General features: G+C 39.8%; 1 protein-coding gene across 1 annotated transcript in view; it reads right to left on the minus strand.

Annotated features, from left to right (window-relative positions):
• Positions 1–26525, minus strand: part of PCCA (propionyl-CoA carboxylase subunit alpha) — a 225490-nt gene that overhangs the window by 68289 nt on the left and 130676 nt on the right. Inside the window, exons 19-20 of the mRNA XM_082218633.1 lie at positions 19945–20047; positions 407–505 (exon numbers count right to left, since the gene is read on the minus strand). Of these exons, the coding sequence (XP_082074759.1) occupies positions 407–505; positions 19945–20047 (202 nt within the window). The remainder of the gene's footprint in view (positions 1–406; positions 506–19944; positions 20048–26525) is intronic.

The raw sequence follows: 26525 nt of genomic DNA on the forward strand, positions 1-26525 counted from the left end.
TTTCTTAATTATTGCTTAATGGAGCATTAATTAGGTGGGCAGAACATGTACTGAGTCTGAAGAGAGCGTGGGTGTGAGTCAGTCCTCTGGGGAAAGATAGCTGCTTCCTAAAAGGTGAATCATAAGTCTACCATCATAAGAATCTCAGGATTTCAATTTATAAATTACCAGGACTTCAAAAATTATCCAAAAAGATTTAACCATCAGACAAAATGTGACATGGTGCATAGAAATACTCCTCCTACGTGCATATGGATCTCAGCAAATACAAACCAAATAGCAACAGTGCAAGATTCCCCACACTGCCTTCAATGCAAGTTAAGTATGTGCAAATATATTCTGGAATGCAGCCAAATTTCTAGATCTATAAAAGGTATTTAAAAAGCAGTAGCAGAAGAATGTTTACCTGTATAGTCCTCTGAACACCATTTACATTGACAGACAGCAGGGCTGAAGCCAAGTTCCACTCCCCAGTCACACTAAGTTTTATCCCGTCGACGTCCACCTGTTGTGACACCAAAGAAAACTGTTACGATAAAGCCAGACAAGAAACAGATCTCAAGTTCATTACTGCATACAAAGGAGCAACCATAGTAAAACAGATGGCTCCCAAGCAACCTGTCATGTTTACTGCTCCTGCCACAAAAGACAAGGTCTAACAACAGAGTCTTCTTGGCATCTCTGGGGAAGAGGTGAAGGACCTGTGAACAGCTGCCTGTGGAGGGCTGTAAGTAATTTTCACGAAGTAGCAAACGCCCATCCAACTTTTAAACCGTATCTGGACATGCTACATTTACAGTAATTAGACAAGCAACGCGTATGAATTCTACTGACACTTGGCAACCCACATGAGAGGCCTTGCATATAATATGCTCTCCAAGGACCAAACAAGAACTTTTTTCCTACAGTTTAATGAAGGCCTCTCACATGGTTTTCTTAAAATAAGCCAGTACTTATCTCAACGTCCATTCAAACTTTTATACTTCTGTTGTTTTCCTCCTTTAGTACTTACCTGCAGAACCATATACGTTCCTATGAAAAGACTCACAAAGCTATTTCTTTAATAACATGTAAAGAAATAACTTTTATACATAAAGCAAACTCCCTGCAAAAAAAACTGGAAGACAGTCAGTGCCCCATTCTCCCCTCACCCACCCAAGAAACTCATATTTTTAACTACTGGAAATACAAAAAATATAGGATCACAGAATTAAAATATCACAGCAATTGAAATTATGATTTGTGTTTGAACAAGATGTTATTTTAAACAACACGGGGTACAAGTGTTAAACTTCAGCAATATTTCCTTTCACTATAAATTCAAAGAAAATGGAAAATCCATTTAGTTTTCTAAGATTCAACTCAAAAACTCAAAAAGACTCTTTTTCTTTATTTTTTTTACCAGGATCCATCCACTTCCTCCCCCAGCCTGTATGATCTGGAAATACTTATTTTAAAAAATTCAGATTAAGAAAAGCACATACTGGACAAAACTAACGAAATAAAAATTTGCCAACTTCAATGCTGCAGCTCCATAAGCAGTTCACGGCAGGAACATGGGTGCCAACTGGGAACTATCATTCATGAAGAAAGACAGCATCTCAATTTATCATTAAATTCATTGTAAGATATAGTATGGGGTATTACTTAAGGCAGAAATAGTTTCAATACTTTTCCCTTGTATACCAATTTTTCCAGCTATGGAAATTTAGTAGGCATAGCACCTATCCTTAAATTCTGAATGATAAAAATGAAATCAGAGAAGTTCATCTCCTCCTAATGATAGGGGGATTCTCCCTAAAAGTTAAGCACCTCCCATCTCTTATCACATATTTGAAAAAGCTATGCTAGGCCTGATCCGCTTTCTACAATCTCCTCCAAATGTGAAATAATCATTAAAAATGGGGGGGGGGGAGTCAACAATGATAAACCCGGATTAAGCACTTTGGACCATTTACTTAATGTTACCAATGAAGCCTCAATAACTGGGTCCAAAGCTTTAGATCTTATCAAATACTTCTTAGTGGACCATCAATGGCCTACTAGAATGTATTCTGCTCATCCACAGTGTTTCATCTTTTTTTATTCATCCAACGAACAATGGTTGTTGTTTTTTGTATGGGCTGCATCATAATCAGATATAGATGATAGATAGATAGATAGATAGATAGATAGATAATGATTCATAAAACTTAAGAGCTCACCTGAATACGCCAATACCTCTCCCTTCCTTGCAGGCCTATGCGGGACAAAGGGACATCCAGGTACACTTGCCCCAGGTCCCGGAGGGCTAACTTGGTGAGGCGGCCCCACCAGGGACAGACTGATTTTTTTAATTTTATTTTTCAGTTTATAACTTTATTCTAACAAGACTCCCACCCTGGGCCTCATACAAGATCTGCATGGGCCAGCTTCTTTCTCAGTGTTCCTGATTCTGTTGGCATAGATGCACTGAGTTTGCTACTTGAGAGTGTGATCTTAAATACTAAATATAAATACTAAGACACCTGGGTATCAGACAAATTCTTGGGGGAATAGCCACTAGCCACAATGGCTATTTTCTACCTCCACGGTCAGAGGCATCATGCCTCTGAATACCAGTTGTATGTGGTTGTCCTCATGTCCTGCCTTCCCACAGGCATCTGGCTGGCCATAGGATGCTGGACTACTAAGCCACTGACCTGCTTCTGCAGGCGCTTATGAAATTTATTTGAAGCAGTAATTGAATTAGGCATTCCAGCTGTGAAGCAGTGAATCTCAGGGTAATATCATAAAACCAAAATCTTCCTTTTAAGAAAAAGAGTCTGGAAACCAAGCCTTATGAGGAACAGTTGAAGGAGCTGGGTATGTTTAGCCTGGAAAAGAGGAGACTGAGAGGAGATATGATAGCCATCTTCAAATATCTCAAGGGCTGTCGCATGGAAGATGGAACCAGCCTGTTTTCTCCTGCTCTGGAGGGTAGGACACAAACCAATGACTTCAAGTAACAAGAAGGTTCCGACTAAACATCAGGAAAACTTTTTGACAGCTGTTCGACAGTGGAAGAGACTCCCTCAGTAAGTAGTGGCCTCTCCTTTCTTGGAGGTTTCTAAGCAGAGGTTGTATGGCCATCTGTCATAAATGCTTTAGCTAAGATTCCTTCATTGCAGGGGATTGGACTAGATGACCCTCAAGGTCTCTTCCAACTCTACAATTCTATGATTCTAAAATGGCCCACGGTCCAGGCAGGTGACCCAATCCAGTTCCAGTTCTATGTATGTATGTATGTATGTATGTATGCATGCATGCATGAATGCATTTGGAGTGTCCTTCTCCATATAATGTTGACTACAGTACGTCTGACATCAATTTGCATTACTGGAGAAGTATAAATGGTGCATTAGAAGTTAGGAAAGAGAAAAAGTCTGAAGCAGTAACATGCTGGGTTACACTAGAATAGAATGGCAAAGGCAATAAAAGGGAAGAAAGGACTGCAAGTTGAGCCTGCCAAGCTGGAAATGATAAAAGTTTATATGAAGGGAATATTGATATAAAACCAAGCTACAATGGCAAAATGCATTATTTGCTTTCATTTGTTGACAGAAAAATGGTACCACTTTCACGAAAAAAGGTCACGCATTTCTCTCTTGCAGATAAATGTAAGGTCAGTTTTAAATAGCTTGAAAGCGATTATTGGTACAACCTCAAAAGGAAGTTCAAGTACCTGGGGTTTCAATCTCATTAAAAGATCATTCTTTTTCTCTCTTTCTTTTTTTTTTTTTTGAAAACTTTCCTTTTGTTCATATTTGCACTTACTTCTAAAAAAAGACCCCAAGAGTGAGACCCAGTCCATGAATTACATATCCTGAGGAAAGCTCGGTTACCTATTTATAGATCTTGCCCTTTTCTACCAAACTAGATCAAGTGCTTTATTCAGTACATGACTGTAGGAGAGAAACTCATTTGCTCCAAGTGTCATCAAGGCAGCCTTTTACCTGCCATGAATGAAACCAGAAGATGTTATGAATTGCTAGACTTCTGCTTCAAATGTGCTTTTTTCATATACATAACACTATACACCGTACCAGCATCGCTTTCAATTTTTTGAAAGCTTTTTGCAAGTAAAGAATAGGCAGCCAATAACTATGATAGTATACATAAAGCAGACGTTCACATTGTCATCATTGCAGTTTCTTTACGTGACAGAGATGCATGCAAATATCTGCAGCGGTTCTGCACAACTCAAATATTTCCTAATGTTAGAGAGGGGAAATAATATCATCTGTTCAGCAGAATTGAAATCGAAACATGAATATTTCACCTACAAACATTCAAAGTGCACCTGAAAGTCAAAAAATGTAGATGGTCTTGTTCATCTGTTCGAAGAAGACCCCTGAAGTAGTCAGCTTGCTTACTCTGTGATGTTTTTGTTGGTCCAAATAAGGGTAATACCTATTGTTACTTTTGGATTCAGCTGGATAGTCTCTTATTTAGCTGAATCAAAACTGTAGCTGTTCTTTGGACTCCAATCAGCTGCACATGTATTAGAGATTTAGAACAGCTCATCAACGTTGACAAGACTACTTTGTCTGACAATTAAGTTGGCCATCTTGATTTTAAGACAAGTGATACAATTCTTCCCGTGCTCTTCTTGCTGACTGTTTAAAATGATCATGTTATGGGGTCGTGTTTCTATCTGCCATTTAAGGCACCATTGCTCACATGGATCCAGGGCCTGTTGCACCTCAGCTTCTGAGGATGAGCTCTCCTGCTGCACAGATGATCCCCTGGCCATCTTGTCTGAGAGTCCCAAGAATTCCCAGATCTAGTTGGGTCCTGGACTCTGCTAAGTAGTGGGGGCTTAGCCATCTACTGATAAGGAATCCTCTGGCTGAGCCATGACAATTACCCTCTCTCTCTGCAGGCCCAATGTCCTCCTTTCTGAATGTTTGGGAGCCTTCTGAAACACTGTGGGAGGTGGTGAGGGGGACTGCAGGGGGGAGTGGAAACTGGCAAATGTTACCTCTCCCCCTTCTGCTGGCAGGAGTGTCCCATCACCTCCATGGAACTCTGCTCCAGGAATTCTCCCACCAACACGAGGGAAGTCTGGATCCAAACTGATGCATGCTATTCTGCAGGGTTTATTAAGGGTGTCAAAGTTCATGATGACTATTGTCTTGTTAGTGAAAGAATTTTGAATATTTTTGGCTGACTATTTTTTAAGGTCTTTAAACAGGTGCCAACAGCAATTTCATAGTAAGCAATGTCATCATGGGCATATCATCAACGTGGTCCCAATTAGGAAATTGTATTTGCTTAATGGGAAAGGAAGTAGGTAATCCTACTCTGGTGCCAAACACTTCCAGGGTGTGCACACCTTTTCCTCTGCATTTACGTAAGTAGGAAAACTCAATGTTCCAAAGAGCTTATGAAAATATTTCCACATTAGCGCTTTATCTGCTACTAATATAATTAAATCTATTGAAGGTTAAACACATCAAAGTACCTAGCATGAATCAATGTGGGGGAAAATATTTTATAAAAACTATTCATTGCTGACTGGTTTTATCTGATATGAAAGGGCAAAACATCAATGGCAAATGACTAAAATCTAGTTAATCTTTCATTGTTGAAGACATGAAAGAAGCTGACTAAGGGTCATCTATTCATTACAAAACATTCCACACACAATGTATTACTAAAAAAAGAGAGAGGGGAGGGGAGGCAAGAGGGAGAGAGGGAGACAGAGAAAGAGATATGCTTTACACAGGGGAAGACGGTTCTGCATCAAGGTGCTAAAACAAAGTCAATGCTACTTTTATGAACTGTGAAATGGTCTTTTTACTGCCAAAGTAAGCATCAAGCTGAACTGGCACAAGGGTCTCTCATGTGGCTCAGTCTTTAGTATGTACTAGATGCCAGGGCAAAACGGTTATTAAGAAGACTCAGGCAAAATGCTTCAAACATGGCACAAGGCTAGCTACAAACCTGATGCATAGCAGTCTGTCATGGGTCTGACAACACAGTCTAGTGCTGTGAAAAGTACTGAACCCATAGGTGGGGAACCTGTGGCTTTCCAGGATGCTGCTGAACTCCAACTCCTATTAGTCCCAGCCGGGATGGTGGGAGTTATATTTAGCAACATCTGGAGAGCAACAGATTTCATATTCCTGCTCTCACCCATTAAGATCTAAGGAGAAGTGTGTTGCTTGCTCTCTGCTTAAGTTAGAATTTTCCATTGCAAACAGCAAATCTTTCCCAGTAGTAGTGCCTGGCTGTGAAATGTTCACTCCAACTATGGCTATAAAGAGCCCAGATCAGACCTTTAGAATAAATAAAGCATGCATGTGTACAGATAGGTTAAAAAATAGTCATGTGACATATAGAAGAGGAATTTCAGGTTTGATCTGTTTCCTGCAATGTAGGTGTTCTGATTGACAAGTCGATTGTATTGTGACTTCTGAACTTTCTTCCTGTATATCCTGTTGTTCCTTCCCGTAAACTATTCTTGGTTACCATTTCATAGGCAGAAGACAGAATAAATAAGGATTCAGCTGACAGCTTGGAAACTCAGCAGTAGCTACTTGTTCCCATGGCATATGTTTAAGGGATAGCCATTCTGGCATCAAGAAACAGGTATCACAGTCTGTACCGTCTCCTAGAGAAAGAAAAAGGATCTGAGTTTCTGGAGTGTTTGCAAGAAGGTTTAGGCAAGATGCTGAATCATCCCGTGCTAAGTCATTCCTGTTTCTGCCCATGGCTGTATATAAAGGTGAAGATTTTTACTTAAAAATAAAAGTACGCATAGGATTATAGCCTCAATATAGTTTATGCAAGAAACAACTGACACATCAGTCCTTAACCTGGAACTGACAGAACTCTGAAATTCAGAAAATCATCATGGCATCAACTAGGAATTTCAGGTAATAAACTGCAGGCGCTCGATTGCAAATTGGAACTTGTGGTTTGGGACTATTATACGGGTCAACTATTAAAAGTGATAATGAGAAGGTTCACAAAATACACTATTAAAATTAAGTGACAAAGAAATAAGTTAATACTATTGCATTCATGTCTTGTTCATATTCATTTCAAAAAGCTTTCATATAGGAAGTAGGGAGGTGATGGGTCAATTTTTCATGCCTCTACCCAGAGTTTTTGGAACATAATCCCTGAAACAATTGTAGGAAAGACTGTTTGGATAGTGCAGAAAGAAATGATACAGTCTGTTCCATGTATTTAAAATTCTACAAATCCTGCAAATTAAATAGAAAAAGTAGCCAAGTAACAAAAGTAATTTCTGCTCCCAACACGGGCATTGGCAGTGACTCGTTAAGAGGTCTAAATAATGATTAAAGTTGATGAGTAGCTGAAGAAGGGGACAGCCCATGAGCCCAAGGAGGTTTTATTCTGATTTTTCTCAACCAAGGGTACCTACCCACTATCCCTCCCACACTCACTGCCAGAAGTCAAAAACTTCACTAGACTTTAGAAGCCTTTATATATCCCAAGAAGCTCTTTGGATCTCAGTCATATTCATACTTATATACCACTCATTTACCCAAGTAACTGACGGTGGCAAATGTAGCACTTCCAGACAATCCCTATCACAGAACAATTCTCTGATATAAAGTGTAGCAATAATTTTGTAGGATCCCATTTCCAGAACTTCAAAATAAGCACATCTGCTTTATTTCCATGTTTCTAGGCTGGTGCCCTCTCACTTTTGGCCTCTCACGCTTATGGTGCCCTCTCACTTTTGCAAAAATCTCAGTTCCTTTCAGTGCATCATGCGGAAGCACAAAAATAAGACTACTGTTCTGGCAACAGATCCCAGGAATTGCTCACTTGCATTTCTTTGGTTTTGCTACTTTACATTTTCTAAACCATATGTCACAGCTCTAAACTGAACGCTGCTTTTTGCTTAGAGATTAATGTTTCCAGATGAAGCTAGTTACTAAATGAGAAGTATTCCTCTGCTTTTAATGTACTTTCAATTTGAATTCCCCACCACCACTATCTCACCAAGGAGACATGCAACCAAACAGAGTCAATAGGCACAATGCATTTAATTCTAGTAAGTACACAGAAGCAATAATAAACCTAGACAGCATCTTAAAAAGCAGAGACATCTCATTGCTAACATCTTAAAAAGCAGAGACATCACATTGCTAACAAAACTATGGTTATCCCAGTAGTGATGTATGGAAGTGAGAGCTGGACTATAAAGAAGGCTAACTGCCGAAGAATTGATGCTTTTGAATTATGGTGCTGGAGGAGACTCTTGAGACTGCAAGAAGATCAAACCTCTCCATTCTGAAGGAAATCAGCCCTGAGTGCTCACTGGAAGGACAGATCCTGAAGCTGAGGCTCCAATACTTTGGCCCACCTCATGAGAAGAGAAGACTCCCTGGAAAAGACCCTGATGCTGGGAAAGATGGAGGGCACAAGGAGAAGAGGACGACAGAGGACGAGATGGTTGGATAGTGTTCTCAAGGCTACCAGCATGAGTTTGACCCAACTGTGGGAGGCAGTGGAAGACAGGAGTGCCTGGCGTGCTCTGGTCCATGGGGTCACGAAGAGTCGGACTAAATTACTAAACAACTAAACAACAAGTACACAGAAAGCATTATGCAAACAAAATGAAGAATACGAACACAGGACACTCCAGTTCAAATGTCTGCCATCAAAAAACATACTCTTGGTGACAATGGTCAATGTGATTCTTAAGCCTCCATTGGTTAAATAGAAATTATAGCAAACTTTACAGGGTTACCACAAGAAAAAAGAAGTTGAATCATTCCTAACAAACAGTGCTGAAATATGTTTTAAGAGCCCATTAGGCAAATTTTAGTGCTACTATTTCAGTAGAACTATTAAGAAGGTCTACGGATAATGATAGATAACACAAATCATGCCCATCTCCTGGATTTTGTATGACCCTTAAATAGGTGTCATTTTAATCCTGAAGCTACTCCCTACACCTCGTATAACACTTATTCTCTATTTCTTTTCATCTGACCCAGAAAAAATTACTCCTTATACTTATGCTAATCCTCCACTTACCACCTACTCTATTATTTGTCTCTTTTGCTTTCTTCTTCTCTACATTAATTCCTGACACTTCTTTTGATCTAGCCTATTAGTTACTTTTTTGCTATCAATTCATCCCGATAAAGAATTGCCAGCTATAATGTTATATTTAATGTTTCAGAGCAATATTTTATTGACTCACTACTCTCTTCCTACCTGCTTCTGGATAATGATGAATATTCAGGGTATATCACAGGGTGAAACCATCTACAAACTATATCCTGTTTTTGTTTTGTTTCTACATTGATGTAGCTGAAGCTCTCTTAAAATGCTTCGTTTGTAGGTAATACTTCTCATTTAATATTTCTCCAAAACAGCAAATGCAATCACACTGGCTGCTGACAACTCATTATTATTTTCTTTGTAATAGTAATGCTCTCTGGTAAGTCAAGGGTATTCTATTTTCACTACTTATTTCTTCTTTTTAAATGGAAAACTCTCAGGACACTGCACTGAACTGCTGGTGATTTGTAGAAAAAAGTGAAACATTTATTTTGCTCACGAAGAACTGATCAAGTTTCTCATTGCCAAATGACATTTGAGACCAATATAGATCAAGGGCGGACAACTCTTGTCGTTCTAGAAGTTATTCTATTGTTCCAACAATAGTCTGAGAGCTAAAAGAACATTTCTGCCACACAACCAAATTGCTCATGGATTGTTAGACTCTGTAATAGACATGTCGCCCACTGCATTTAAGGACTTTACATTTATGAAACAGCTGGGCCATTACATATAAAATCCAGAGAGAAATAACATTAAAAGCAATTTATTTGACCATACTTTAAAGAAAACTCTGCTACATATGCTGGGGCCAGATGAAATTGCTTTGAGTGCTAGATCTGATCAGCAATGCTCACTTGCAATTTTCACTAAGGTTGACAATCCTAAAAAAGATTGCCTAAGATGCAGAAGACCATGGGTGCAGCACAAATTTGGTACAGTATATGCTGCTCTTAAAAAGTGAAAACATAAAACTTTTTCTCAGGTGAGAGTTTGTGCTTATATCAGCAATAGCAGGTTTCTGGGTTCAGACCCCCTTCTTAAACTCCACAGTTACCACAGACTGACTTTTACATGTATGGTATAGCTAGGCTACATACATTCACTTGTTTCACAGAAAATCAAGTTTTACTGTGCAATCAGCAGCGAACATACAAAGCTATCATGAAATAACTCACAACTGCTATTTGCTGAATAACTATATATAGGGAAGCTGTAATACTGCAATAATTAGTTCACATAAATCACTTTACAGTTTGCCCCGTTTTCATCAATGTGCCTTCTTAAGCTTCTGTGCAGCTAAGAAACTTGGCCACTCTGTATGTGACATGCAGCCGGGCAGAACATAATAAAAAATCAAATAAGGATACATCTTTTACATGATTAATCAGAGTAAATAGATTAGTTTGTAACAAGGCAAAAAGGCATCCCAATTACAGCCTGGAAGAAAGCTCCCTAGCTTTAATAGAAGTATAAATAATTAAAAAAAAACAACAATGGTATAAGTCTGGGGTATCTGACCTGTGGGACATATTTAGCCCTTCAAGACATTTTTGTGACCTATTCAAGACCCCACCCCCTTGGCAATTTGGCAGTGGCAAGTTTAAATTTTTACCAATACTATTCAATGCTGCTTCCTCACTGTGGGAGCACTTTCACAGTGCTTGGCAATAACTTCCGGGGGGGGGGACACATACAGGATTGGGACAGAGACCGCTGCTTGCGCCCACTCATCAGATCATCTTTATCATTGGGGTGGGCCACAATGTTGAAGCCTCTCTGCCCATCCCGGCACCAAGATCAGGGTACAGAGCACTCCCTTGCGTGGCTCACCAGGTGATGATTTGTGCATGGGAAGAGTGAGAACCTGTATCCTAGTACCAGGATAGCTGTCCCTTCCCTTGTTCATTATCTGCAACCCGTGTGTGTGTGTGTGTGTGCGCGCGCGCAGGGGGCAGGCATGTGGGTTTATGTGTGTGTGTCTTCAGGTGTGTAGCTGCTGTCTGTTCTGTGTGTATGCCCTGTGTGTATGAGTGAGATGGAAAGACTTTCCCCACCCACAGTCCTTCAGAATTAAAACGCTATGCTAAGTTCAATTTCCTTTCCCCAGTGATTCCAGCCCAGTGTGGTCTTTACTTTTTGGAAAACACATTAACCAAAGGCTGCATTAGAGAAGACAATGGTGCTAATGAATGTATGTGCAGATCTTCAGAGAACTGCTTGTCCTAAAGCTGTGGAAGCAGCAGAACTCCTCGAGGAATGAATTGTAATGTCTTTTGGTGGGAAATGACCCTGGTACTAATAAGCCAAACTAATCCAATCACTCATCCAATTAATCACTGTGGAAGTAGAAACCCTGGAACTCCAAGAAAGCTGGCCATCAGATATGCAATCAGTGGCTATTAGGCATGATGGTTATGTTCTCTCTCCACTGTCAGAAGCACTATGCCTCTAAACGCCGGTTGCTAGGAATCAGAAGCAAAAAGTGTGCAGTTGCACTCAGCTCCTGTTTACAGGCTTCACATGGGCAACCTGTTGGCTATTGTGAGGACAGGATCCTGGTCTAGTTGGGCCGTTGGCATAATCTAGCAGTGCTCTTCTTCTGCTCTTAACAAGATTCAAGTTTGTTTTCTTCTCCAAAACAGAAAACTGACAACTCTTCTAACATCCACAAAGCGCCATTCTTTCTCCTTGGATGAGGCAGAAAGAAGGCAAGACCAACTCTTCAGTCCTAAAGAACTAGTTAACCTTTCAAACTGATGCATCGTTCTTATTTTATTTAAAATGTTTCTCAGAAGTGTCCAGGGCTGTGTACAAAAACATGAATAAAATTATTAGAGAGATGCTTGAAAATTACTGGTTGCTGGGGGGAAAAAATGGGGGTGTCTTCATTGTGTTCCTGGAAACATCTGGCTGATGAGGTCATGTTGAAGATTAGATGCACCATTAATCGGATCCAGTAGAGCTCTTCCAATGGCTCTCCTTATGCCCCTTTATATTTATCAAGTGAAGGCGGTTGCTGAAACCATTTCCTGTTCTCTCACATTAGCTATATGTGTTAGCAAGGTTGAAGAATGCTTCTGCTAAAGGAAGGCTTCTTTTAAAACCAAGTGTGGACATGTGACTGTGTTTTAGCTTTGCAGTTCTTTGTGTGAACCATAAGGTGTTCTACTCATGAAGCGGATATTATTTTAAGAGAATGAGCTTTGATGTCCCAAAGAAAAGTGATGTTTCTAGTATTGAAAAAGACTAAAAAGAGAAATTCAGAAATGCTCCTGTAAAATCATTTCATTTTATTTTACACTGTGCCTAATGAAAAACAAGGAGGGACAATGTCATACCAAAAATTAGATTATATTATGGAATACCAGGTTTTCTGTAATTTTCAGGATTTTTCTTCTTCTTACGTTCAGTACCCAGAAGCATTAGACTTCAATTACAGTGGTACCTTCTGGTACGCTTCAGGTTACAGACTCTGCTAACCCAGAAATAGTACCTCAGGTTAAGAACTTTGCTTCAGGATGAGAACACAAATTGTGCTCCGGCGGCCCCGCCGGCAGCAGGAGGCCCGAGTAGCTAAAGTGGTGCTTTAGGTTAAGAACAGTTTCAGGTTAAGAACGGACCTCCGGAACGAATTAAGTACTTAACCCGAGGTACCACTGTAGTGGCAAAACGGGCGAGCTTCTGCTGGGAAACCAAGGAATCCTGGGATAAAAATGGACACAAATCTTGATGCACATCCTGACATTCAAGCCAAACTATGCTATGGTACTGTGGGAAGTTTCAGTACCTCCAGGCCATGGACCCTCTCTTTTCTCCTTTCATTTACATTCCACCCCACCTCACCTTCCTTTGCCCACGAACAAGGTAGATCGATGTTCAACACCACCAGTCTGCCACCATCACATACACTTTGGATCTTAAAAGCTCCACCAACACAAAACTTAGAACGATGAGAAAGGGCGCTACAGATCATCATATGAGAGAACATGCTTAGTATTCAGAAGGTCCCAGGTGCAATCCTCAGTGACTTCTACGAGACAGGGTGGGAAAGACTTCTGCTAGAAACTCTAGAGATCTGCAGCTATAGTATTAGATCAGATCAGACTAGGCACAAGATAGTTTCAAATGTTCATATTGCCTACTGGGTTGCAATCTCACCTTTCATGAATAGTGATACTAAAATTACGTTTAAAAATACTGTTTCTTCAAGTTTTATAAGCCCTAAAATCTGCGCTGTTTAATCTTTCTTCTCATCCAGATACTGTACGAAGACTTGTCTTTCTAGTAAATGAGCTTATTGTATGAGCTTACCCGCACAGTCTAGAGTAGCAAGATCTTCCACTCTTACAAACAGTCAAATACGGATACAAAATGAATTCTTCTGAACAAAGCTATGTTTCCTTAATAACAACAGTTGTATAAACATAAGGTCTTCTCTGTTAAAGGGAAACAGACATCAAAAAGCAGTAAAACATGGAACCCTAAACCCTTCTTTCTTTGAAGAAATGTGTTTGAAGCGAGGTGTTTCTAGTTATGGGTGAGTGAAATGAGAATTCAGCTGCAACAAACGGACATCCAGCCCCTATGAAGGACTAATTAGATCCATCTGAGAAGCTGTGTCTATACTGCTTTACACATTTCAAAAAGGGAAGTTCTGGTCTAGTCTTTTGAAAAGACTACATCAAAACAGTTAGTCACATCTAGCCACTACAGCGGCGTTATTTTCTTTTCTTTTTTCTTATAGAGCATTAAGAGCCATACTAAAGTCATGTTAATAAGCCTGTCTTGCCCTGAGAAAGGCAATGAAATTTGGAGCGAAGAAAGCAAGCCTGGGCAGCGTTGCTCCTAGAAATCTCCCCACTAAGCCTGAATTTCAGAGGTGCTGGTGCAAAAGGAAGTAATCCAGCACATCGCATGTGCTCAAATCAAATAAATCAGCTAAAAATGAAGTGGCAGCAACCAGGACACACAGAGCTAACTACTATTTCTGTTGATTCATGTCTAGCCTCTCCATACAGCACTCCAACATGCTGATAAAGATAACTACTGCTGCTATGCCAGCAAAAGGAGCTCACAGTTATCTTGTCGGTCTTAAAAATAAATGGTCGCAATCCACCTCATACGCCTATGTGCTGCTCCCATTAATTTCAGCAAAGCTTGTGCAGAATGTTTTCTAAATGGGTTGTGCCTAGAGCGTTCATTTTGTATCCCAGCCTCCACTCACCGCCGCCCCCAGCCACACCCCGGCAACTGCGATTCTTTCAAGTCATCAGACAGCGGCCCAGTTCACAAGTCATGGTGCACAATAGTTAATGGATTTTCGGTAAACCCTGTTGATCTGGGCCGCTTTGTTCCTCCCTGCTAGTGTTCCAAAGAAACGAACTATGCGCCTAGTCTGACATTACATCCAAAGTGGGGACTCTGGCTTCTTTTATTCAAACCAACCACGATCATTAAACCAAAAACAAACCTAGGTTACAGATCAGAGCTTGTTTGGAGTGGAACAAATCAAATCACAATCCTTGGTTCAAACACAAACGTTTCTCCTTCACATGATGTGCAAACAGGACCTTAATGTCGCTTTGCATAATAGGTACCTGCATTATTCCCTGTTCTCCATCGTCAGGTGTGTTCAAGGACTGCACACAGAAGAGGAAAGAAGAAACCTCTGTAGAAGCATGCTATGGGGTTATTATAAATCATATTGTAGTCAGAAGCTAGCACAAAAGATTCCTGTTTTGACCAGCAGACATGTTTTGAGAAAGTAGTACTGTGCGCACCAGTCACAAAATGGCTGCTATAGGAGTGTGGAATAACACAAAATTAGAGAAAGCATGGTAGCCATTGCTGCCCTCTGCCATCTCACTTCCAGACAACCAAGGGAAGTCAACTACATATGTCTTGCTGATCCCGATTATGGAGATCACACAATATTGATTTCTCTCTCTCTCTCTCTCTCTCTCACACACACACACACACACACACACACGCACACACACTCGCTCTCTGACACTGTTGCTGTTCAGTAACGTGAAAGCAGATCCCTGTACCACAAAAAAACCACAATGTGGCCACACATACTCACTCACTTGCACACACATGTAGTTTCAAAGCTATGAACAGAAGGCCAGCATGAGTGAATTCAGCAAGAAAGAAATGGGTTCATTTGTATAATTTGTCTTTTGACGAAATTCCCAAGTTAGCTGAAACATTGGTATGGCTGAAAATGAAGGGTGGGTGTGTTGATTTCTATATTTCTAAAACCTGACCCAAACATGTTCCTCATGCAGTCTTGTCCCATCATGATTTATCACTCATTTGTTGCTGAATGTCTAAAGCCTCAACTGAAAAGCATTGAGTCAGGGATAACTTCAGCTCTACATGCAATGTTTGATGTATGTGAAATGGCCATTATCTGTCTATGCTGATGTCATCATGCATGATGAAAATGCATGTTTCATTTGAAAGGTGACTTTAATTTGTGGAAATGTATTTTGAATGTTATTTTATCTGCCATTAATATAAAAGTGTACACATCCAAATTTCAAGCTATGTTAGCGTATCTCTGAAAAACATTGAGCGATTGAAATACGCAGGATCTCTTATAGGGCAGGTAAACAATTTTACAGCCAGAAGGAGCAGGAAAAGACCTCATGAGGAAACAGTTAAAAATATATATTTAAGGTGTGGGGATCCAAAGAAAATAAAGTGGGGTGGTTAATTTATTCAAGGTCTGAATGAACTGGGAAGATTTTGCTTGACACATAAAAGATAACAGCAAAGGTGTCAGGGTTAATCTTCCTTGGGGAGCTCCATAGTTGGGAATGAACCATAGAAGAGTGTTCTGCCATCACTATCTGCCTGATCTGTGCTGGCAATACACCTGGAGAAGGGCTTTCATCTCAGCTACCAGGTGGGTTCCTTACATAAGTGGCCAGTCTTTTGGGTATGCTGACGCTAGACTCTTTTAGGGTGGGCAATCACTGCCACTCTCCAGATATTGCTGGACTACAACTCCTATCAGCAAAAATTCAAGGGCCACAGGTTATCCACTCTTTCTTAAAGGCAATGATCCCATACTATCCCAGGCTTAAAAGGTCTAAGAGAGGGAAACACTAATTGCTTTATCCAAAACATTCGTAACTGTGGAAACCTCTGCCATGCCCCACTAATTTACCTTCCCTCCACCAAACCTTAAAATCCCCCAATGCTTTATCCTTTTACTGTAGACATTGCGCCCCGATCCTTTCATGGTTCTAATTTCCTTTTTTTAATATAATTTTTATTAGTTTTTTTAACATATCATTTTTAACAGCAATTAAACATACTTTTACATCTTATTCAAATTTTTGACTTCCATCAATCCTGTCTGAAAATTTTCCAATCTAATCTCTTAGTATGCATTTCTTATTTTCCTTATTACATTTCAAACTCATAACCAATATCTCTACATTTTTCTACTTTCTAACACTTTTCTCCTTACAAAACTTCTTGCAGTCCTACTAGCGTGATTTGTTGATGACAGTTGCTCTTCAAATTCATGGTTCTAATTTCCATTTCCTGCATCTTTTCTAGCTCTACAGTATTCTTTTACGAGATGGGGCAACCAGAACGGTACGCAGTATTCCAAATACAGCATTCCTGTGCAATGCCAATCATCTGTTGTATAATATATAGCAGCTTCCTAAACCAAATGCCTCTCCTCCTCCACATTTTTGTGCGCCTCCATTCAGGTACGCAGGAAAGATTGAGGCAATACTGGCAAGGATTCTCAAGGATAGTGGCTGCTGAAAATACAAAGCTTTGCATACAGACAGGGTTGGCTCCACCTATAGCCTTAGCTTTCTACACAGCTCAGTGGAATCTGCTTCTTGCATCCATGTGTCTCCTTAATGTGAACAGGGAGACCTACATCAAAGAGGTTAGGTTTCCATTCATTTTTAAAAGGACAGCGGGAGAGTAGGGGGAGGGGAACCAAGAATATGGCTGGAATGTATACTGGTCAAAAAAGGTCATCACCCCAACACAAGGGGACATAAGATTCCAAAACAAAATGGTAAGCATGAAAGATGAGAAGGGACAGGAAGTTGATTAAATAGAAAATATTCCACAACACTATAAATATTTATGCAAAGCAAATTCTGCAAAGCACTGAGTATTGCTGGAGCCATGAACACACTTATGTAAATAGGGAAAATACAGGTGCCAAGTAAGGAAGAGGTGTTCAGCTTAATTACAAAACTATTTCAAGACATCATTAACAACTTTTAAGTGTTCATTAAAATATACAGAGAATTGTTAACATGCATGTCAAGAAAGCCCATGGAATTCTTTTCTAATGTTTATTAGTGTTTATTTTTCAAGTTTATTTTGTAAAAGTAAGCTTTTGTGGAAGTGAACTCATTGGAGAACTCGTTCTTAATTCCATTTCAGAACACATCTGGTGTGTTTGCCAGCTTTGAGAAAGACAACGGCTTCAGTTTAAAAGAAGTAGCCTGAGTTAAGAACACTTGACATTCAAGTGGCTGGAAACAGGATGTGTGGAGCTAGGCATCTCTAACCCTTTAAATATCAGGAGGATACCAAAACGAGCATGCTTTCCAGTTTCCCAATTCAGACATTCACAGCAGAGAGAGAAGTAAACCAAATAAATACTGAGAAAGAGAAAAGGATGCATCTATGGAAAGATAGCACAATTATCTTTTACTCCTTTATTGCTCGCTGAACATTCCTTCTCTCGGTGGCAGGAAAATTACAGAGCGGTGAATTAGATAGATTCAACGTTTTACAATACTGGGCTATTGTATGTAGATTCACCATTGTTTATACTTCTAAATTCTTCTAGCCTCTACCTATTAGCTTTACAATAAATTTAACATTATTTTGCTCCACAAAAGCATTCCAGTATGGAGAAATATGGTCACTGCTAAAATCTTTATGGTACTGTTATTTGTTCAAGGTATCTAGACAACATGAGTTCCATTGTTCTCTGCAAGGTTCTCTCCAGAAACATTAGTGTGGGTAAAAAAAAACCACTTGCAGCTTAGAAGCAACAAGGTGGAGCACCTCCCCATATGAAACAGTTAAGTGCCCTTCCACGTCAAGAGGAATAATAATAATAATACTAATTTATTATTTATACCCCGCCCATCTGGCTGGGTTTCCCCAGCCACTCTGGGCGGCTTCCAACAGAACACTAAAATACAATAACCTATTAAACATTAAAAGCTTCCCTAAACAGGGCTGCCTTCAGATGTCTTCTAAAAGTCTGGTAATTGTTGTTCTCTTTGACATCTGGTGGGAGGGCGTTCCACAGGGCGGGTGCCACCACCAAGAAGGCCCTCTGCCTGGTTCCCTGTAACTTGTCTTCTCGTAGCAAGGGAACCGCCAGAAGGCCCTTGGCGCTGGACCTCAGTGTCCGGGCAGAACGATGGAGGTGGAGACGCTCCTTCAGGTATACTGGACTGAGGCCGTTTAGGGCTTCAAAGGTCAGCACCAACACTAGGGGATTTACAGCCAAGTCCTTTTGTAATTTCTCTCTTCTTCTTTTGTATATTGAAACCAGTACAATACTGTACGTGGCCAAGAGAAGAAAAGAGAAGGGGAGGGCAGGCCAAATGCAGACACTACAAGGAAAAGGAGAGAAGGAAGAAGCCAGCTTGCCTTGCCCCAAGCTTCTTGCTTAAACCTAATCTATTGCATGCTGGGAAGGACTGATCTGAAGGCATGAAGAGTCTAGCATCTTAAAAAAAAATCAGCAAAGATTAGGCCCTGCCTCTTGGACCAGAGGAAGGCCTTCCTGAAACTATGACCTGGTTCACACATAATGCGAAACCAAGCCATGGGCTTAGCATGAAGGTGCAAATGTGCAGCTTCCAAGAGAGATTGCGTTCACTTTCCTCAGCCGCCCATCCTACTGCAAAGCAAGCAAAGCAAAGCCATGGTTTGGTTCAGCATTATGTTCAAACTGCGCTCATGATTTATCTTTCTCCACACAAAACTGGTAGCCAAGGTTTGTTCTATGTCTTGCGGCTCATGGTCTTTCTGGAGGAGATAAGCTATGAGCCTGGGTTCAGATGTAACGATGAGCCAAACCATGGCTTAGCTTACAGCAACGTGGCAGCAGGAAGATTGGCGTAAAAGCAAAGTGATCAAAATCTTGTCTCTGGGAACCCACAAATTTGCTTGTTTATGCTAGTTTGGCTTAGTGTTGCATTCAAAATGGGCTTTTATCATAACGTACAGTGTGAAAGAACAGCATAAAATCTGACCTGCCCTTACATAAAATAGCAAGTTAGAATAGAAAGGTCACCCAAACGGGCTGTGAAAATTCGTCAGCAGGAAGTTTCAGTTCTCAGACATTTCCAGGCAAAAAGACACACACACACACTTTCTCCATTGTGCCATATTGTAGCCTTAAGGCTGTTGAATAATATGCAGTGTTAGCACACAGCTCAGAGACTGACCACTTGTGCATCTTTCTTGGAGTGCATACTTACCTTGTTTTCATGACGTCAGTTTCAAAATCTTCTTTAAAAAATGCTACTGCAGTGTTACCAAATCCAACATCAGGTATGTGCCTTTAGCCACTGGTCTCCACCAAACAGCAAGGATTCCAGTGTTTGAAACAGAATAACTTGGTGTATGGACAGCTTTTATTATGTGGCAATAATTCAGTAATAATTTTTAGACAGTTCTGATAGTAATTTCCCGTTTTTATTAACATCATATTGCTAAGAATCATCTCATCATCATTATGAAGTGCGTGCAAATAAATAAGGATTTCAGCTTCTAGTTTTGGGGCAAAAGTCAATACCACATCACAATAAAATCTTGACTTCTTGTAAAAAGAGAACAATGGCTTACCAAGAATGTAGACCCTTGACATGAAGCTATAACAGAGTGAGTTGTTTCCCCCAGCTGGATTGATAGCTCCCAGTTGTTAGCATCAGGTGGAACAATAGAAACCCTAAAGCACCAGAAAGACAAATAAACATCCTCAACCCGTGTTTCATCACTGGCTCTCTCCATGGTTTTTATCACAAGATTAAAAATAATAATAACTATGACTTGGATCATATACTATATGCATGTAATTTTTTCAGATGCCTTGGTTTATTTATTCCGCCTCTCCCATAAGGCAGCTTACAACACCTAGCAAAACAAGATTGTAAAAATATCCCATAGACACAAAACAACCCTCACATTTTTTGCAGACGACTTCCAACCATTTTCCTGAGGCAGACAGGTCTCTGCACTCTACACATGGCTTCCTGGCAATATAGCCTGCATTTAGTAACAGCCTTTTACAAATGTTAGAACCATGACATTTCAGGTTACAACTTTGGAGGGAGTCGTGTAGCTGAAGTATGATGAAAATCTGATTTATAGCCACATGTAACCTTAGCTGCAAGAACGTCATAAGGAAAGGCATAAGTGATAGAGCACATGCTTTGCATCCACAATAATACTAGATCACCAGTTTAAAGTATTGCAGGTAGCAAGATCTCTGCTCAGATCTTGAAGATGTTTTAACAGTCAAGGAAGGTCATTATTTAGAAAACCAGCCCTTCTTTATTCATCACTGATGCCATCACTAGAAGACTTAACTGACAGCATAAAAAGACAAATGAAGCTCTCAATGGAAGTTTAAGAATCATCATATGAAAGATGATTTTGTACTGACCTGCTGTAGATACTTTAAGTATGTTTTAATCTTGTTAGCTGTTGAGCACACCCATGGAAAGGGATCTAATAAATAAACACGCTAAGTAATTACAAAAATATTGAGTATTAGTTCCTGCTAATGTTGGACTAAATGGGCCTTTGGCCTGATCCAGCAATGCTGATATTTTAGCATTAAGATGGGTTTAATTTTTTTTTAAAAAAAAACAATCTTAAATGCCTTTGTTTCTTATGTTTTTATTTGTTGCAGGTTTGTAACATATCCAGCCCCACTAACTATATCTGATGGGGGAAATGGCTTTGAGAGTAAAGGAAACTGCAGACTTCAGGGGACAGAATCGAACTCTGAATAAATTCTTAGAGCATACAAGACCAAGTAAGATGAAGCCAACAAGTGAGGGGCAGTCCACAATACAAATCAGGAATATCGCAAGCTGTCAAAGAGAAAGTTTTAGACAGTTGCTGGTCTCCCAATGCAACCTTTACACATTTCAAGAACTCCCTGTAGAAATGCACAGACTAAGCAGTTTGTCCTTTCGCACTGTCCTTAAGCTGCATTCTGCCGTGATGTTCCAGACATTTGACAACAATAGTTAGGCTGTGCCAGCTGCTTACTGCGCTAATCATAATTTCACATTGTTACCCTGTGCTCTCTCCCATCCTTTTCATTTGGCTACCTGTTCATTACCATAATTGGGCCACTTTTCTCCTTGAGTTCTTCCCCTGTGATTGTATGCCCCTGTTATCACTCAACATATGCTTAGTGATTTGATTATGACAGAAGCCTATTGGTTTCCTGCTCTCGACATATACTTCAAATAATCCTAGAGAATACACTACTATTCTTAATTACTTTTATAGAAAAAAGGAAGAAAGTTATTCTCAGGATTCTTAGGTAAAAAGCAAAAAATGGTATTAGGATAAACCTGCCCACAACTATCTCACACGAGTTAAATGGCAGGTTGAGCACCTGATGAGTGGTATCTTACCAAGACCAGAATGGACCAGAACAATCCATTTGTGATCTCCTCTGAAATACCAAATCATATGTACAAAAGGCTATTCTAAAATTAAAGCATGTAGAATCTACCTTTTGGGGAATACAGCAGTGAAGATAGAGCCTATAGCTCAGTGGTACATTACAAGCTCTGTGTTTAGGCAGTTCCAGGTTCAGTTCACATGATCTCCAGTTTATGTCAGGTGGCAGGAATGAGTCTTTGGAGGGCCACTACACGTCAGAGCAGGTAATATTGGGTGAGAAGGGGTCATTTGTGAAGACTCCTGTGTCCTTTTGAAGATTCCCCAATGTTTATTACAGTAAGCTTATGAAAAAAGTGTATCTGACCAAGAGAGAGAGTAGAATGCATTTTAAGAGCCATGACAGTGTTGCTTAGTCAATAACATATTTATTTACTTTTTGACTGTGTTCTCTTCCTTTGCATGAATTCTGATGCAAATTAATAATACTGAGATGGAGGGAAGGACCAGCAATTTTGAGCTTCTACAATCCATCAATCAAATATTTATTATTATTTCACAAAGACTGGGTTCTTTAGCACTATTAGATTATGAGACAACAAAAGAATGCTTTTCTTCACCCTCAACCACCTTTTGTTTAAACAATGAAAGCTTGAAGGAATGTCTACTCAGACCAAAGTTTATGCAACTTTCTTCACTTCCACTCTTGTTTACTAGCACACTGAAATAGCATCTGCTCAAAGAGTGTCTTGTGCAACTTAGTGCTGACATCAACAGATTAATCTGCATCCTTATTTTTTTATGAAGCACAGTTCACTAGGTATACATTTTGTATTGGGTCTGCCACCAGCCTTTTGTATTTCCAGTGCTTTGTGTGTTTTTACAATTCTAGCATTAGTTTATGACAGTTGCATTTTTCATTTTCTTATTACCAGAGTTCTGGTTCACTACGCTTACCACAATATGTGCGGTATTAGCAGAACAAGCTTTCCGCTGTTGGAAAAAGACACAACCCCAGACATAGCTACTACGTCACATGACTGATGTTGAATGATTCGTATAACAACTTGCCAAATCATTGTGAACTGTTAATCAGGCGATAGAGCTGAGCAACAACATGGACATGCCAAGCAAATGAGTCAGTTGCCCATTCAAAGCATCTGCAACTCTTGCTCACCTAGATAGAGCTACCATGGTAGCATCAGAATCCACGTTTCCCTGATAGCTTCTGGAGTTGATTTAGTCTGGAGATGCCATACACATACGATCTCATTTAAAATCATCACTAATTTTGATTACTGATTAATTTTCTTTGTCAACAGAACTTTCACAAATGATTCCTGAATGAATTTTGGGTAGATACAGGCCGGTCTTCTCGCTTGCTTACCATTTATGCCTATCACTAACAGAACCCCCTAAAAAATTTGATAGCTAGCACAACACTGCTAAAGAAAGAAAATATGCAAAGTCAAATTGTTGGGTGTTGGGTTTTTTTTTACTTATTTGCATCCTCTTTTAAAAATATTTTCTTTCAAAGTGGATTCCGAAATCAGAAGAGTAACTACAATTTAAACTACAAATATCTTAAATATCACACACAACAACGTAAAAAAAAAAAACCTGTCAAGTACTTACAGGGTTTTAAACCAGAACCCAGTGCCCTGTATAACAGGTGACAGTAAAAGTCAGAATATTCTAATAGTGGTGGGAGGAAGAATTGAGAGTCTTCAGTTTTAGGACAGATAGTTTGACAGAATCTGGGCTTAAAGTGGAAAAGTTGGTCTGATGGTGCACTCATTCCCCTTGTGAGACAAAAAGGGACAGCTGCAGTTATAGCATGAAATGGAAAATGGTAGAAAGGTGTTAGCTATGATCAAAGGAGTAGTAAAACATTTTCCAATACTACTGCTATTAGAAGAAAAGGTCATCCTGACAGTGAGATAACGCCCATTTTCTGAAACACTAAGTTCATCACTTAAAATCCAGAAAGCGGAGCAAAAGTCAGGTGTAGACACAGTTTTAGGTGCAAACTGAGCAAGACACCACTGGGATTTATCAAAGGCGGGGGGAAACCATGCAAAATATTAGCTGGAATAGGCATATCTTGGAACTTATATGCACAAAGAACTACAATATGCTGCTACTTCCATTCTTGCCTCCCTGCCAAATGGTTTGGTTGTTTCTGTATGAAGCATCAGCGTTCACAGCTTGTATTTTCCTTGCTGCAATGGATTCTCAGCTAGAGAACCTGCAGAACATCAGAAAAACAGGATGCCTAAAAAAGAGATGGACATCACCCGTAGTTTAACTAAACTATATAAAAACCAAAAGCAGCAATGTAAAGTTTCATTCATATAATCTAGAATAAACAGCTGCTCTACTCAGGCTTAGATTGTCAGCGGCCAATCAGCATGCAGGGGCTCAGTATCCAGTTTGCTACAAAGAGGTGCCCCCCCCCCATTTGCAACTGCTGCAGATGACGTAATGGGATATAAATTAATGTCACAAAGGGTTATGAAAATAAAAGTATAGCTTTAATAAAATTCAAATTATCAGGTGTATGGAGCTTAAGGTGGGGGAACCTACATTAAAGTGTAATTTGTCTTCAGACTCTCAGGTAAGAATCTGAGCAACCCCAACATTGCAAAACTATGTTACATGACACACTGCAAACACATGCGGCTATTTTTTCCTGTTGCACAATTATGTATTTCAGCAGCTAAATAAAAGTGATATATTGACTTAAAACAATATTAATGGTCAAAGAATAATTAAGAAATCCTTCATCATAACTTTCTCAGCGGGAGGCCTATAAACGACCAAGAATAATGTGCTGTATTCTTTAGGCACTGAGGTCAATTCCTGCATACAAATCTTTACAGCAGAAGTGGGGGGAAGAAAAAACCCTTCAGAAAGTGGGCCATTCATCTGAACCAAGTTCAGAGAATTTCCAGCACTGTGAAAAGATATGTTATGCAAGCACATAGATGTATTCAGTGGGGGTAGGCTGAACCAGCTACATGGAGACTACAAAGAAGCCCTCCCATGGCTCATGAATAAGTCGAGGAAATGATCAGAAAAAAATAGAGAGATGTTTAGACAGATGGCCCACTTAAAATGCCTGGGACAGGGCATAAGCAATTTTAATGAAACTTTAGATCTAGCATAGAAATTGTGGTTTTCTTCCAAAAGGAAGGAGGGGTGGGGTGGGGAGGGGGAGGAAATCAAGAAAGGCAAATAGAAATTTAACAGTTCACACAACAGTCCATTTTATGGCATAAAAAGACAAAGCATTTTTCAGCATTGTTTGTTGAATGAGTTCATATAAAGAAGGATCCTTCATCGTGCCTTCGGTTATCAAGAGGAATATAAAAGCATGCAATAGATAGATTAAAGGAATTTTAAACAGAAGCCGACTGCCAAACAAAACAAAAATCGTCGCTTTTACTACTCCAGTGCTTTCAACATTTTCCAGCATAAAGATTCTCAACAGCACACACACAAAAAGATAAAAGCAGGGCTTTCATATTTTTGAGAACTAAAATATGGAAAATATTCTACTCACTTATTTATCATATATAAATACATGCAGGCACACCCAATGTGCTCCTCACTCTTACAGAAAATACACTAAGTACATCTGTACATTAAAAAAGAAAATTAGATTGCAACATGCTTAATTGACTAAACCATGGGGTACACCATCCAAGGTTTGCTACCTCAGATTACCTTTACAAAGCCACTACTCAACAGCATTTGCAGAATGAGTTTTTAAAGATGCTTTTATATATAAAACTAGCTAAATTTCTGCCCATATAAAAGACAGTCTTCGATTTTTTGATGCAGAAGTCAATGGGAACAGTAGCTATCCCACACCAACAGCTATTCATGGAGGACAGGGGGCTGATTTCTCACTGTTTTTTCTCTCTCTTTAAACCTAAATGCAAGAAAGCCAAACCCTCCTCAGGATAGTAAGGGGCACTAAAACTGGAAGAACATGGCCAAATAACAACTGTCCAGAAACTTAATAATACGGAATGGTGCACACTTTTGTAGGAAATGCAAATTCCTTCATGCCGAACATTCATGTGACACAAATGAATCTGCATTTACCACAAGAAGTGTGCATCTTTGGTTCCATTCAGACTTCAGGTCAAAATATTTTTTTTTTAATGTCCAAATCTGTGTCAGTGCCCATTTGAGGTTGGTTTGCAAGCAACCATTTGTGCTAACTGTGGTTTACAGCAACTAAATTTACAACCACTAATAAACAGTTACAGCCATTGCTCTATGGAGAAATATGCCATTATTTACGTAATGACCATGTCAATACAGTGGTGCCTTGGCTGTCGAACTTATTCCATTCCAGGAGTCCTTTCGACTCCTGGAATCATTCGAAAACCAAGGCGCAGCTTCCAATTGGCTGCAGGAGCTTCCTGCACTCAATCGGAAGCCATGTTGGATGTTAGGCTTCTGAAAAACGTTCACAAACAGGAACACTCACTTCCACGTTTGCAGCATTTGGGAGTCAAGTCGTTCAACAACCAAGGTACCACTGTACATAAATGGTTGTATTCAGACTTATGCTCAGAAGAGGAGGAAAAAACAAAGGGGGTAGATTTTGCCAATTCCTCCTTTTCCCTGTAGCTCCCAGGAAACCCCCTTCGGAGGGGTGCAGAGCCATGAGAAGTGGTACAGGGGTCTGCTCCAGAAGGAGGTCTCTGCTGAATCTCAGTTGATTACATAAACGGAAAGAACTATTCCATTCACAGAAGTGGAAGTCA

This window comes from Podarcis vaucheri, assembly GCF_965113315.1.
Source record: "Podarcis vaucheri genome assembly, chromosome: 4".
Taxonomy (NCBI): Eukaryota; Metazoa; Chordata; class Lepidosauria; order Squamata; family Lacertidae; genus Podarcis; species Podarcis vaucheri.